Source organism: Harpegnathos saltator, unplaced genomic scaffold (genome assembly GCF_003227715.2).
Source record: "Harpegnathos saltator strain DR-91 unplaced genomic scaffold, Hsal_v8.6 scaffold47, whole genome shotgun sequence".
Taxonomy (NCBI): domain Eukaryota; kingdom Metazoa; phylum Arthropoda; class Insecta; order Hymenoptera; family Formicidae; genus Harpegnathos; species Harpegnathos saltator.
In genome coordinates this window covers 1,072,894-1,088,745 of record NW_020230283.1, presented here as the reverse complement: position 1 = coordinate 1,088,745, position 15,852 = coordinate 1,072,894, and the positions used below count along the sequence as shown (strand labels likewise).

The following is a 15,852-nucleotide window of genomic DNA, read 5'->3' as shown; positions in this document are numbered from 1 at the left end:
AATACTATTTTTATATTTAATTCTTTAGATGATACTTTAGCGCGACGACGAGTAACGACTTGATTTAGTTTCGAATTCAAGTCGGGATCGAACTGGGAAAGTAACTGTACTTTTTTTAGGATAAGTATAACTCTCGTTATAGAATTAGGGCAGAACGTTAGCGCGATTTCAAGTATTTCAAGGAAGAAATTAAACTGACTATGTAGAGGTAGACATATATTAACACCAATGACTCTGACGCGATATATATATATATATATATATACACATATATATATAAATATATATAAAACACGATGATGATTTATTGATCAAACTCTCATAGCTTGGTGATAATAATAATAATAATAATAATAATAATAATAATAATAATAATAGCAGTAGAGTACTAATAATAATAACATATTATTGATTGATATTGATTTGAACATCTCTACTGCAGGAAAACGTTATTCGTCAAAGATATACTTCATGTGGCAGTTTTCCGATGTTTCGACGCGCATCTCGGTAATATTCTGTGACACTTTTACACTACTTCCTCATTAGCACAACGTTCAGCGGATCGATGATAACTCTTGAATATGACGAAGTTATGAAGCAATATTACTCATATTCTACCTAGAATTGTCATTATCGAAAAAATGACTTTCGACAGGCGATTGTTATGCAATGTACACGTATGTCTGAGCGCGTAAATTTTTAACGGTCATCTTCAGACGTTTCCCATCTAAACATGATCATTATCCTTGACCTTTTCATTTTAAAAGGTCCTCAGGAAATTAACGGGTGGCTTGCAAGTGGTAAGTCACCCACACATATGTACATACACATATACAGGGTGTTTGATAACTGATCATGCAGACGAAAGTTGGAGATAGATTGGGTGTAGCCGAGAAGAAAAGTCATGTACCATAATGTCAAATTGACAATAGTTACCGAGTTATTAATTAAAACATGTGAGCCAACAAGCGCGTAGAGAGCGGAGGGCGGCCACAGTAAGCACGTAGACATTTGATATAGGCGGAGTCAGCGAATGGCGGTAGGCAAGCTCCTCGTTGCGCGCGTTCGCCTCTTGTTGTTTACGTTGCCCCTCGTCTAACGACACTCGCTGACTCCGCCTGTATCAAAAGTCTATGTGCTTACTGCGGTCGCCCTCCGCTCTCTACGCGCTCGTTGGCTCACATGTTTCAATTAATAACTCGATAACTATTAGCAATTTGACATTATGGTACATGACTTCTTCTCGGCTACACCCAATCTATCCCCAACTTTCGTCTGCATGATCAGCTATCAAACACCCTGTATACACAGGCATATATATATATATATATACACATGCGTGTGCGTATGTATGTATGTATATCGCTAATATTTCTGTATTTATGTATCTATATAACAGGCTTATTAATAAAATCTTTACAAATATTATTCTCCTTTTTTCTGTGATGTTATTGTCGGCTGAATTTCAATATGTAACAATGTATGATTTGAAAGTACGTATATTTCGTAACAATATATATATATATATGTGGATAATCTTTCTCTCTTACATAGACGTATAAAAATAATTATATTATTATTATTATTGCTTTCCCGCGCGTTAATAAAATATACACTTTCGAAAGCCTGAAACGCAATTTCGCTCTTAAAAATCACAATCTCAAAAAGTCTCACAGACTGAATAATTTTCACAAATCATTATTCATCGTATTTACATAGCGAGAGAAGACGTATGTCATGCTGCCCACTCCGATATGGCAAGTATCGGTAAAAATATCTTTACTAAGTGAGCTTAAATAGATTCAAGATTCGTAAATCATCCTGCGAAATAGAAATGCAACATTATTATCTAAATACAGTATGAACAAAGTACAAGTAACGCACGACGTGTCACACAAACTCGGTTAACTCTTTGGTAAATTTGTGTATCTTCTAGCGTTTCGTATAGTTAAGCGTCGTCTTACAAACTATATAGGGCTTTCTTATGCAAAAAGAATCGCGCAACTGTTATTCACTAAGAGCATTCTCTCAAAACGCGATCTCTCTCTGTTCCGCCGGGATTCCACAGAGATTCGGTTTGCTAATATGTTATTGTCGGACTTGGCAAAATTGGACCCTTTGATGAATTTCATTTACATCTTCTAAATGGCATCAAAATATAACGCACAGATTCCCACTCACGGAGGAAGATCGCGATGGAAGAAGACGTCTCTTTCTTACATAAAGATCCTCTTACACGAATAAAAGCGAAGATTTCTAGGAGAAATTTTCTGGTAATTATTCGCAAGAGATTACACCTCACGGATTTTCTTTTTGTTTTTTCGTTTCGATATAGAGAGCGAAATTCTTTGGATAATTTTCACTTCACGACTATCACATGCAACTCTCGGGACGACTTGGGATTCTATTCCGTATAATATGTACATCAAGATCAAAGCAATCCGCGAAGTGTAAACTTTTGTAAATAATAATTTATTTACTCTAGATATACCGCTATGCATTATCTTAGGAAAGTGTATTCGATGCGGTAATTATATATCGCGCGAATTATTTACAGGATCGTTGTCTCAATGTCGCCGTCAACGTTCCTCCCTCGATATGATTCTTTGTATTCGTTGTCCTAAAAGTACAATTAACAGAAGCTGCCAAACAGCATACAAAATGCGATGTCAAACATGTTGACCGCTGTGTAAAAGAAATCACAAAATTCTTGACGCGTTATTATCAAGAAGGCAACGATACGACGCGAGGATATTGCACAGCAAGTTGGGACGTCACTGGTTGTAAAAGTTTATATCGTTGCATGATATGTGTATGTATATATGTGTGTGTGTGTGTGTGTGTGTGTGTAGCGCGATATATATTTTCATTTGATATATTTATACTACGTAGTAAGATGCCGAGTCTGTTAACGCGCTCGTTATGCGTTCGGGTTGAAAGTCGTTCACATTTTCAGTAGCTGCACTTAACATAATGCATGTCCGCAATTACGCACGCATGAAATATGTTGAATAGGCACATTGAGTATTTTCTATAATATGTGACACATGTGTGACACTGATGTCTTCGATAAGAAATCGGGGTGTCGTATATGTGTGACGCTGATAACGAGCGTGTTAACGGGCCTGAGCGGTGACAGGTGTAACCTTCGCTTGGACGTTATTAGGTGATAAGAAATCAACGCTATATCGCTTGGTAACAATTACTCCAAAAGTACGTGTATAAAATTGCATCCGCGAAAGAACGTGGAAAATGGACGACTGATTTCTCCTTGCATTACACGCCCGTGTAATCTCATGTGATGCAAATTTTCGATTTTGCAGCGCTTTCTCTCTCTCTCTCTCTCTCTCTTTCTCAGTCGTTGTACATTCCATCGATCAGAAAATCCATCCTTCGATAGTGCCTCTTGTCCCAGCAATCTCGACCGCGTCTGTACAATACAAAAATGGCTGTACCCAATAGAGGTAAAGCGATAATCGTTATAATGACTGGTATGATATAATCAATCTTTTTCGGCGTGCCTAACGGAGAACTCTTGTTTCGCGAAGGTAGCCTGGATACGTCTATTTCCGATTTGCCGACAGTCGTTACTGTTGGTTTAGGCTTCGGTATATGCTTCTTTTCTACTGGAGAGGAAGACTTTTGCACCGTTGTGTCATTCATGGCCTCCGTGTGAGAGGTAGTTATGTTCTCTGGCATTGGAATTGAACTGGAGTTCACACTGTGATGATCTAAGTTGTCATTAGGCCATGAAGTAGTGCTGTTTAATTTTGATGCGTCAACATTGGAAGTTTCAGCTTGATCACTGGTATGAGCAGGTGCTGTTGTGGCAGTATTTTCCACTATGGGTTTTATATCCTCGAGAGTCGTCTGACTGATCGACATGGTCACTTGTTCCAGTTCCTGGCTGGACTGATTCACGCCTTTCCTTGCTTTGACCTTTTTCTCTTGGACTCCTTTTCTCGGGACTACAGAAGGTGCAGCGTTTCTTTCCTTAAGCATGTTTTCTCTCGCTGTAGTCTCATCGGAGATGTCTGGCTCAATCGCAGTCTTTGTGTCCACTTGTTGTGGGGTGCTCGTGGATATCAATATTGGTCCTCCTTCCACCATCATTGATGTATTCACGTCATTCTGTTGATTTTTAATATAAGAGTTCAATCTTATTGCGGACAAAAGTTCAATCTTATTGCTGACAAAAATTCATTTCTTATTGCTGATAAAATCAAAATACTTTTGCACAGATATGAGGGAAGAGGCAGGAAGCAGGAAAATACACGAGGCAGAAAATAAGAATAAAATGTCAAAGGTGAATCACAGCTAAAAATACGTGAGGAACTTGATTGTCCTGCACTGTGATCCTATAACAAAATACAGAAGCATCAAATGGAAATATTCGCTAGATAAAAACGAGGGGCAAAATCAGCTGATAAAACAAAATAAATAACACAGATCAAGGGAGAGCTAATAAATTCAGAACGCATCTCTCTCACATACATATACACACATACACACACACACACACACATGCACGCAACATGAGTATTTCGGTACTTGCCTTCCGTAGCTTTTCATCGTCGACGACGTCACTGCGTAGGAGTCCTCCGATTGTCGTCGATTTGGACAGAGAGTCCTGGCTCGGAGATTGCAAGGCCGAAGACGTACCATCTGGCTCAGCGACAGCACTGACAGACGAGGTTAACAGCGTAATGAAACAAAGCAACGAAAGCAGAAAGCTCGTGGAATCGATCGTGGCCATGTCGCGTCGCGAATCGAATCGAATTCCGGGGAACTCGACGGCGGACAGATAATCCTGGGCGAAACTGAAAACAAACAAAGAAAACAAGCGACCGGAGCACCGAGAGCGACTGCTACGCAGTCCCCATGGCCAGCGCGATTTATTTCTCTCCAGCTGCGTTGATACTGCACTGGCACGGCGGCGGAAACGCCTCGCGCGAGGGCACCGCGAATCTTCCGCGAATACACAGGAGAATAAAAAGAAAAGTATGCATTGCAGTCGCAAACGCAACGTTATCGTTTCTGTCTCGCCACGAAGGAAAAGAGTGCGTGCAATTTGCTAATTCTGTACATTTTTTTATGTATAGTTTATGCACGAGGAAAGCAAGGACCGTTTTTTACTCGATCGTGACGCGAAATTCAACGAGCTGTGACTTTCGCAAAAACAATAGAAATAAAGTGATCCCGGAAGAATTGTGTAACTTGTTTCTAATATTCAAATATGCATTGGGATATAAAGTTTATATGTTTTCTACGTTGCTGCTGGTGAAAATTCGCCGGTTGCCGAACTTTTCTTACGGAGCTTGTCGAGTTCAAAATGTTTCCTCTTTAAAATATATCTATATTGCATTCCTGAATAAATAATTGTTCGACGTAAGAAGACCCAGTGAAAATGTGAGGTAAAAAATCGGGAGTTTGCCATTTTTTTATTTAGTCTGATATATTTCAAAATAACAGCAAAATTATAAACTTGATATATTTCAAAATTAGAAACACTAAATTAGAAAACACAGCAAAATATTCTTCGAACGGCTTTATTATTATTATTTTCGTCGGAGATGGAGCGCATTGAATTTTTATTCGTGCAATTTGAAAAATAAAAAAAACATTTGCCCAGTTGTTGTACTCTATTACTTGAAAAGAAAAAAATACTAAATCTATCCTGTCCTCGAGTCGCATTACATGCTTAAAGATACTAGCGGCTCGTAGCGGAGACTTTGGTACTAACAAAAATAACGGATCAAATAATCATAAAGGGTCAAAGTGCTAACTTTTAGCCGAGACTCGAACCTACTTAGCCGAGATTCAAACCAGCATAGCGAAGACGCGCTAACAAAAATAACGGGTCGAATAATCGTAAAGGGTCAAAGTGCTAATTTTAGCCGAGACTCGAATCTACTTAGCCGAGACTCGAATCAGTTGAGTTCGACGAGCTTTTCTACAATCCCGCTAGATGGCACCGCATTAGTCGTTTGAATTTTTCGCACACATTGCTAATCAGGATATCGAATAGCCTGCTAACAATCTCTTACAAAACCTAATGAATTGCGTGAATGTGTATGTGGCTATGTATTTTCTAATATATAATTCCAAAGTCTCCGCTACGAGCCGCCACCGTCCATAATGAGGAATTGAGGTTGTAGTACGACTCCATGATAAGTCAGAAGCACTTTTTTTCGAATATCTGCGTCTTGCGGACTTGCGTATGTATGTTATACCATCTTTTAATATAAATGATACGATCCAGTGATAGGTTACAGATCGCTTTTTATTTTGAAATTTTGTATCATTATTTTAAATAACAATTAATGCTTACAACAATCATTTACCAAAATTTACTCGTCTCTTGCGTGCGAGAACAGAAGTTTCAAGAATATATTTTTAGCAAACATCAAGTAACGATAATATTACATCAATGTTATAATCTATCACTTTTAAATATTTAACCGTTACACTGTATGTTATATAATTGTACTTGCATTTTTTAGTATAATGTTGATATAATCCTGCCGGTGTTTACCGGGTTATTTACACTCGCTCTCATACACATTTCACAACTTTTCCTTTTCTTTCTGTTTAAAGTGATCCTGTCTGAGTATCCTGGAAATTAATAAAGCGACTTTGTTTTTGATCCACGTGGGAGGTGCCAGAACGAAAAGCTTCTGGATACTGTGAGCCCAGTACCCGGTGCTGCTGTTGATCTTTCCAAGGGTGGCGATGGCGTTCCTCGCGTAAGTCGTGGAATCGGGCACGAAGAGACTCTTCACCTGCATTTGTCGAGAGAATAATGAAACGTATGTATTGATTGCTATTTTTGCATAATTGCGATACTTTAAACAGTTTGTGCTCAAATAGCGAAACAAATATTACGCGTCTGATTCGTTGGCCAAGTTTCGTTTCGAACATTTCTTATTTTTTTTATAATTACGACATCTCGATCTCGAAGTGAAAAGCAAAGTCTCTGGTCTCTCAACAGAGCGAAAGAGAAAGACAGAGGCAACGGGGGTTGCGTGTACGTACGTTGATTCTGTGGCTGTAATTGTTCATCTTGGTAGCGACGAAGAACGGCGACAGATGCTGCACGATTATGCCGAATTTGGAGTACTCCATCCTGATCGCCTCGGAGAAGTTCTTTATATACATCTTCGTAGCGGAGTACACCGTCATCAACGGTAGTGGCGTTAGGTCCGACCCTGAGGAGACGTTGACGATAGCACCCCGTCTGCGTTGTTGCATCTGTCCGATGACCAGTCGTGTCATCAGCGTGGTTGCGCCCACGTTTATATTGATTATGTCCCACAATATCTGCTCGGGCACCTCGTCGAGGTACATGGGATAATCGTACATCTTGCCCACGTTGTTAACTTGAGACAAGAGGAAGGCGGTTGAAGTCAAATGAATAATTCGTCTCCGTCAGGTCGAACTGAATTCCTCGACCGACTAGTCCGATTGTTCTCGTCGAACTTGACTGAACGAGTCGATTTTCTGCTCGAATTCGAGATTCAAGTGCCTCCACTTGAAGAGAGTTGCTCGCGTAGTTTTTATAGAATAATAATCACAGAGGGGGGATATAAGAAGTGAAACGAAGTCGAGTGCGTTTAATTACCTAGGATACCGACGGGTATGTCGCTTAGTTGAAGTTGGATCTTATGGTAGATATCTTTTCCTACGCTGAAATCCGCCTCTATAATCTTCACCTTGACCTGCGGATTCACCTGCATAATTTCTTGCTTCGTGTTTTCGAGTTTTGCCATACTTCTGCTGATCAGAACCAGATTTATGTTTCTCCTCGCTAATTCTATCGCGTATGCTTTGCCAATGCCGTCAGTCGAGCCAGTGACAACTGGAATATTTACGATTCTCGTGTTTATCTAGCTGGAACATCGCGGAAACGTATTCCTTCCCTATCGTCGTTCACATTGCGAGTTAGTAGAAATGCAAATTGACTTAAATTATGCAGCCAGAGGAAGGTTAGATATCGAAGCTTAGCGGAGCTGTCTAGAAACGCTCCAAAGTGCGACGAAGAAGCGAATCTCGTGTTCTTACCAGCCCACTCGCCGAAGGTTTTTCGCAGGTCGATTTGCTTGCCGCCGAATATCGTCGCGACCATCTCCCACAGGATGCTCAGGATCGTGTCTATGGATTCCGAGAGGATACACAAAGCGACCAGGCAGACCAGCAGCCAGAGCACTGCTTGCAGCAGCATCTTGCTCCGTTTCTTGCAATTTCGTCACCTTCAATTTAAGGGACAGAGTTGAGGCGAAGTTATTGCGAAAGGCGGCATCTCCTAGTCTTCATCTCCGTCTTTATGCAAATGCTCCCAAGTACCTCTTGGCAGCTAAGGCGTAAAAACCCCTTTCAATTCTTTCCGCGTTTCGAAAGTCATCAAAGAATCATTAGCAACTTGAGTTGGTCTTAGTAAATATTCAATACCTTTATATTGGTTAATAAAACATTTTTAAGCGAAAGATTCGCTGAATATTTCACGCGATTCTAAATTAGCGTAAACTAAGGAAGAAAAATAACGGATAAAATGTTAGGAGGAAAAATCGAGTCTTGGACAACGTCCGACATATCTCCGCCGTTACAATTGATTTTGCAAACTACCAGCTGAAGACTCGACTTAATTTTTCCCTTAAATTAAAATTGACTCAGTTTATCGCACTCACAGATGGGCGAAAATTGAAATTCATTCGCGCCAATTTATTGTAGAACTGAAGCCAGAAGTACATCTATATATACAGGGTGTTCATTTGAAAACTTTCCAGCTAATTATCTCGAAAACTATGAAAGATATTAAAAGAAGCTAAAACACGTGTTCCATGATTTCGAAGGGGAAAGAGAATGGCATTATCGACCTTTGGAAATTTCAAAATTATTAAATTAGCAAAAGTTAGGGCACTATTATTGTAACATATTCTTGATAGTAAATAAAGTAAAAATGTCTAATATTATTTTTTCTTTCGACGAATAGTTAGCGGGATATCGTAAGTTAAATGTTGAAAAAGTTACCAAGTTTACTTAAGTATTTCAAAAAATATCAGGCAAATAAAAAAATGTTCCAGACAAAAGTTGTTAAAATTAATTGGTAGAAACAGAAGATATAATAAAAAATTGGGTTTTCTATAAAAAAAAAATTAAGTTGACCTTTAACTGACCTTGAAAATACTTTCCAAATAAAAAACTGATTCTTTCCTCTTCGAAATCATGGAACACGTGTGTGTTTTAGCTTTTTTTAATATTTTTTATAGTTTTCGAGATAATTAGCTGGAAAGTTTTCACATGAACACCCTGTATATTACTTTCCGCTATATACATTATAATAATTTTTTCAAATTAACCAGCCAGTTAGAATAAATAATAATTCTCTTAAAAAAAGATTAAATAATCTGTGTATAAGAGGAAATTTATATATTAAAATCAATAAGATTTGCATTATATACGTAAGATATAATCCCTCTAATTCTAAGAATAATGTATTTATGATATTTTCTTCTTAATCTTGGAAGAATCCTCTTGAGGCCATACAAAAGAATAAAATCCTCTAAAATTTAGATGATTCCGCTTGACCTGAAATTACTCTTTTTTGGGGTGCATTGAAGATTCACGCGACTCTGCTCGGATTTTTCTACAGACGAGAGAACGGGAAGTCAAGTATATACGTATAAATAAATCAAGTTTAATAATCGATCCTTGTATAAAAATCGCGACGCACCAGGGACGATGATGATGATGAATGAGTCTTTCACGATGAATCGAGTCAAGCGTCGAATTAGCGTGGCCAACCAGAAACCGACGAGTGGAAAATCGGAGGCGCGAATCTCGAGCCGATGTTCGTGTAACAGTGACAAACAACCGGACAGATTTGAATTGTCAGCGAGAGGTCAGCTGGGTGATTAGGCGCGACTTCGCTTGAACGTGAATTAACGCGAAATCAACGTGGAAATTAATGTGGATCTTCGCAGAGCCTCGGATGAACAGCGAATGGGGGGTCAAGGTCGAGTCTTGGACGACGACGACGACGACAACAACGACGATCATTATACCGCGTGTTCCGGCCACGCAGGGCGTATTAACATCAGCGAACGAGCGCAGTTAGCTGTAACCTGGTTGATCCTCGTTATCCTCTAATCCCCGAGCGAACGCTGTCATACGTACGATATGAGAATACGCTGCGTCAATGGCACTGGCGACGAGCGTGTGTCGTGGAGCATCTACGCGGCCACCAGCCAAACTACTCACTTGAATGAACGTTCACACACGGGGAGAGGAGCGAACTTGGTCCGACGGAATCCGGCGCTGCGGAACACCCGAGACCCCGGCTCGGCTCGGCTCGGCTCGGCGCGGCGCGGCGCGGCGCGGTACTTGAAAACTTCAAGGGTCGCGTGTGCGCGCGTGCTACGAGCGTACGTGAAATTTCGTCCACTTCGCTGACGTTTGAGTTTCCGAGCGTGAAAGTTCTCTTGGGCAATCGCTACCAGATATTTCGGTGCACGTTGTAGAAGTGCACGCGCGATCACACGTGTGCGTGCAACTTTGTGCGCGCCCTTCGGCCGACTACTGCCAGCGCGCGCTCGTGAGAACTCTCCGCAGCTCCGGTGCTCGAGGAGATGCTCGGAGAACGAAGGCCGAAGCGAAACTAAGCGACATTTCGTTGGTGCAATTACGCATAAGACCAGCGACGAGAAGTCCCGCGGTGGTACTTTCTCTACGCGTTATGTCAGATGATCTTCCGTGGCTGAATTTTTCTATTCGCCTGTCACGCAACGGACGTGTTTGTGTTTTGATCAAAATATTTTGCCTAAAACGTACGCCTGCTGAACGATTATTCTCAGCCGCGGTGCGTTCGAAAAATGGGTCAGGAATGGAGAAAGTCGCAACGTTAAGTATGTATCCTATCAGCGGAAATTTGATCTCCGACAGCTTAATTCTAGAACGGACGAAATTCTAGAAGGAACGGTGCGGTGTGAGATAAATTAAACGTAGCTTCTTTAAAGGTACAAGCGGAAATTTACTCAAACATACATATGGCGTAACGCAAGAATATAATATGAATTAAAGAAAAAAATAGGAATAGAATATCTCGTGGAATTTCCGCTGGCGAAACCGTCCGTTAAGACGAAACGTCGAGCGGCGATCGATGTTTGATCGTGGATATCTGTTTGAATCCGGTTGTCTGGTTTGATTTGCGAGTGACCTTAGACTCGCGTGAGAACATTCGAGAATCTTCGAGAATAGCTTGTCTTACGTGTGTTCTTTTGTCCAGGATCTTTTGGAAACGGAAAATTGATTAATCAGATTAATCAGAAACGAAGATTAATCGGATGAAACTGAGAAGAAAAGTCAAGTACCATTTTGCAAAAATCGCAATAGTTATTACATTATTAATGATTGAAAACGACCACGTGTGCAGAGTTATCTTTTAATTGATAACTTGCAAATTTGCGTGCTTTGCGACAGCTTCAAGATTCAGGATTCAAAGTTCAATATACTTATATCTATCGCTAAACACGATAGCCTTCATATAATTGTGGGTTAAGTCATTCTGAACAGAAATGTCCTTTACCATTTTGCAAATAAGTACGCAAATTTTCAAGTTATCAGGTAAAATCCTTCTAGAGCCTCTAGATGTGGTCATTTTCAATTAGATCTTTCAATCTCAGATCGTGATCACTAATCATTTTATAACTATCGCGATTTTTGCAAAATGGTACTTGACTTTTCTTCTCACTGTCAGTGTAATGTGATTAATTTGCACAGTTAATTTTCACAATTTCCAAAAGATCCCGGACACCCTGCATAAGCTAGATGCACACAAGCGGTGTAACAGCGAAAAAACAGAGCGACAGAACAAACAATCGAATAACAAAATAAATATACGTTTTGCCTGACCATTATTATTTATTATCTCCTCCTATAATCTATACATTAATTTTGTCTACACGTTTTATTTCCGTTTACTTTAACGTATAAATTTTTAACATGCGTATACATACATATGTATATGCCACTTCTACTTTGTTCTAATTTTCAATAATTTCATTAATTTTAATTTTCAATGATTTTCTTTAAAATTTACATTAACGTTACGTTAAATTGATATATTGATTTTAAATAAACTGGATGCGATATGCGTAATTTTGCGAATGGAAGTCCCGTAAAGCAGTTCGATCAATGTTACCGTAATTAGCACTCACGACGTTTAACGCTCACGTTTTATTAATTCACAAACCGCAGTCCCATTTATCACGCGTCATTTGTACTTCGCTGCCATAAAGCATCGTAACTTAGTCCGTTACTTAATTTGCCACTTCGTAAATTCGCCCACTAATGCTTCTCACACATATCACGTTGCAACACAGTGGTTGAACAGCGGTGTAACTTTACATACTAATACTAACGGAGACCGGAGGGGTTCTTCAGGCACTATTACGGCACCTTGCATCACGGGCAATTGCGCTAATGATCCTTTCGCAGCTCTTACATTCACTTTCGGGATCGAGGCCGCACATTGACGCGTTATTGGTCAATGACAAAGCTCATTGACTTACACGGATGTCGACGCACTCGATGACACGCATTTCCACCTGCGAAAGCTCCGATTTTGCGAACGCGTCTCCGTCTGTCGTGCGACTCATCGATCGAGCGATTTGCAAAATTTCACCTTTGATTTGATTGAAACGTGCCGGAGGTACGTTGCGGAGATACGTATTAGAGAACAGATATCACCCAAAAAAAGTATTCTATTTGTAAAGTGATCTTTCCCATAGTCTCATATTCTAAGCGAAGCCTTTTACAGAAAAAGGATTTCTCTTTCGACGAAGCGATTAAAGTGAACCATTCATCTAAAATTTATTATTGTTCTAACTGGTTTCCTCCTGTTTCAAGAGGATTTCCTCTTATATCAATTAATTTTCCTCTTGTATCAAGAAGAACGCTCGTCGGCGTTTTTCCTTTTCCATCTACTCACACAGAGACACACACAAACACACACTCTCTCTCTCTCTCTCTCTCTCTCTCTCTCTCTCTCTCTCTCTCTCTGCATATGACGGCTGTCGCCACATTTATTTTATGGACAACATCTAGACTCTAAAAAAGAAAAATTCTTGAATTTCGTTCAAAACAACACAAACTGAATAACAATCTCTCTTCTTTTTTCCTTTGCTCTAGAATCTAATTTATGTTGTTTAGTTTGTGTTGTTTTTCTCGGTTGTTTCGTCATGAACGAAGTCCAAGAACTTTTGGAGAAAATCAATTTAAAGACATACTGGCCCATATTTCAACGTAAGTATATACACATACACATATCCATTTATCATATCACACATACACATATCCATTTATCATATCGCATTAGACACTACATTAAATGCCATTTAGAGTACTTAAAATTATAAATTTATGTTTTTCCTACTTTTCCAGCAGGAAATAAAAAAAATTAAATTAGAATTTTTTCCGGACAGTTTCATAATAATTTTCTCTGTTTTCCTTATAAAAGAACGTATAACTAGTAAGAATAAAGTACAGTAAGAATAAATAATAATCCTCTTAAAAAAAAATTTAATAATCTGTGTATAAGAGGAAATTTATATTAAAATCAACAAGATTTGCATTATACATATAACATATAATTCCTCTAACTTTAAGAATCATGTGTTTATAATATTAATTTATAATATTTTCTTCTTAATTTTAGAGGAATCCTCTTGAGGCCATATATAAGAATAAAATTCTCTAAAATTTCTGAAATTACTTTCTTTCGGATGATCCGTCTTTATTAGGATAAGATTTCGATTTTCGAATTCCGAAGAATACTTTGCAGTTATGAAACTGATACCACGGGCAACAATTTACCATCGCGGAATTGGAAAATTTGAGAAGCGTGCAGTCGCGCGAGCAACGTCAGCGTGACTTGATTTTCGTCGGTATAAACACCCTTTACATTCTTATCCCTGCGCTGAGTCAGATAACTCAGATGAATACTGATGGTTCCGGAAAAAAGAAATTGTTTTCAGCTCTTCAGATTATTTGAGAGCCATCCGGTAAGCCGCAATAAAATTTCGTTATTGAAAAACGAAAAATAAACATTCTTTTTTATTGAATTTTCAGAACGAACAAATATAATTTCCCTCTCTTCATACAAATTTTTTACAACATCGAGAGTTTAATCTTGGGCGAATGAGCTGGCGAAATGGCGGTAATACGCAACATAATTAGATTTCATAACCGCGCAACTTCGTTTCTTCACGTGAGAAGGAAAATAATTGACTATCAGATAAATCTGATTCCGATAAGTAGCTGACTCGGGCTTGGCTGAAAGGCCAGCCGTTTTGTCATTACAGGCAAATTGTGAGGCAAGTTTGGCAGCTAAAATTCAAACCGCACATTAACAGAAGAGTGACACGAGCAAAAAGGTGATAGCGTGCGTATTTCACCGTAAACGTGAATTATTGCCCTTGCTCGAGTTGAAACATTGTTTGTTTCCGAAAGCGAACATTTTTCGCTGTGGCGCTTAGAGTTCAAACAGTTCATTAATCAAGTTTCGATAGAGCTATTGCAGCGACGCATTTTTCTTTCGACAAAGCGATTAGTAATTTTCCAATAACGCGTGTGAATCGAACGTTCTGATAACGATTACATATTTCGTCGAGTTATTTTCCATCAGCTTATGAATATCCGAATAAAGCACGCGCGCCGTCAATTAAGACGAGCGAGGCGGCCGAATTTTTGCGACGTAAGCAAAATCACGCGTTTTGAGTCATTCGGCTTGACGGCTCGCGTGATTCGCTTTGCATGTATTCGCTTCGCTCGCGTGCATGTCACAATACATCGACGATGTACAATGATGTACCTTGTTAAAAAAAGAAGAAAAAAGAAAAAGTGCTAGAAATGCGGTCACAGTGGATGAAAGATTGTAACGCTTTAACTTCGCGACCGATTGCGCGTCCCGCATCCAATCGGAGGATTTCTTTGTAATTCCTACGAGAGATGGATTTCCACGCGAGTTGGCTGCTAGATACACAACGAAACTCATCGAGGTTAAAGTACACGCTTGAATCGACTGACAAGCCGAGTTCGAAAGTATTCGAGGTGTCGTAATATTATCCCCGCTGTTGATTCGATACTCGTAATGTCTCTCGAGTATACGTGAGAATTACTTACGAAGAGACAAATCTTCCCATTGGACATCGGCTGAGCCCGAAACTCGTCGTCGGAGAAAGAATGGTCGAACTGCGTACGCCGCTTTGTAGTTGCGGCGAATTTCGAAACGTGGCTCGCGTAGAAATCGCCATTATTGGTCATCGTTGACCTCGCAAACACGGAGACAAGAATAACATAATATCGAACCAACTTGTTACTCTCAGCCGGCTCGATTGTCCCGCGATGATCTATTTTTGTTCTACCAACTCGGTGCTCGCAAAGGTCAGCTGCTCGAGACTGGAAGTGCTGCAAAAACGCGCGCAGGCTTCCAGGCGATCCTTGATTCTCCTCCAAAACACACTGGTTGGCTCTCGCGGCACTTTTGCAGTTATGACACTCCCGTGCGATAAATAATCGATGTGTCTCCCGCGAGAGGAAGACGAGACTGCGCGTATGAGAGACGGCGAGTTGGCTGCCATGACGAAATTGGCTCTCATGTGTATAAAGTAAAGAGTATGATTAGATAAAATAAGAAAATAATAGATAAGATAATAAATCAAAGAATCGCCGATTGAAGCACAATGCAGGAAATTGTTTTTAATAGTTTCCAAAAAACGAGTTACACAACTTGGAACATGTATTACATACCGGAGCGTACAAACCGAGCGCTGCTCTGCTCTTTTTAAAAGTGAAGAT

The 15,852-nt window shown here is 39.6% G+C and overlaps 2 protein-coding genes and 1 long non-coding RNA gene across 7 annotated transcripts; 1 reads left to right on the top strand and 2 right to left on the bottom strand.

Moving 5' to 3' along the window:
• Positions 1-3,052: 3,052 nt before the first annotated feature.
• On the bottom strand, positions 3,053-5,103 carry LOC105181069 (uncharacterized). The gene is made up of 2 exons (XM_011137587.3): positions 4,556-5,103; positions 3,053-4,131 (listed from the first exon to the last, which is right to left on the bottom strand). Exons 1-2 carry the CDS (start codon positions 4,754-4,756, stop codon positions 3,355-3,357), a joined length of 978 nt encoding a protein of 325 aa, XP_011135889.1. The 5' UTR covers positions 4,757-5,103; the 3' UTR covers positions 3,053-3,354.
• Positions 4,923-6,586, top strand: LOC112589328 (uncharacterized). Its single transcript, XR_003113471.1, has 2 exons — positions 4,923-5,001; positions 5,103-6,586. It is a non-coding gene; the product is annotated as an uncharacterized LOC112589328 (long non-coding RNA).
• Positions 6,359-15,611, bottom strand: LOC105181070 (inactive hydroxysteroid dehydrogenase-like protein 1). Of its 5 annotated transcripts, none has more exons than XM_011137588.3 (5): positions 15,368-15,611; positions 8,062-8,249; positions 7,622-7,858; positions 7,036-7,379; positions 6,567-6,782 (listed from the first exon to the last, which is right to left on the bottom strand). In XM_011137588.3, the coding sequence occupies exons 2-5, from the start codon at positions 8,219-8,221 to the stop codon at positions 6,567-6,569; spliced, it is 957 nt and encodes a 318-aa protein (XP_011135890.1). In that variant the 5' UTR covers positions 8,222-8,249; positions 15,368-15,611. The 5 variants fall into 5 exon arrangements, with proteins under 5 accessions (XP_025157994.1, XP_011135890.1, XP_011135891.1 ...); XM_011137589.3 differs by lacking the exon at positions 15,368-15,611 and adding an exon at positions 15,178-15,356; XM_011137591.3 differs by lacking the exon at positions 15,368-15,611 and adding an exon at positions 10,258-10,844.
• Between the last annotated feature and the right edge of the window lie 241 nt (positions 15,612-15,852).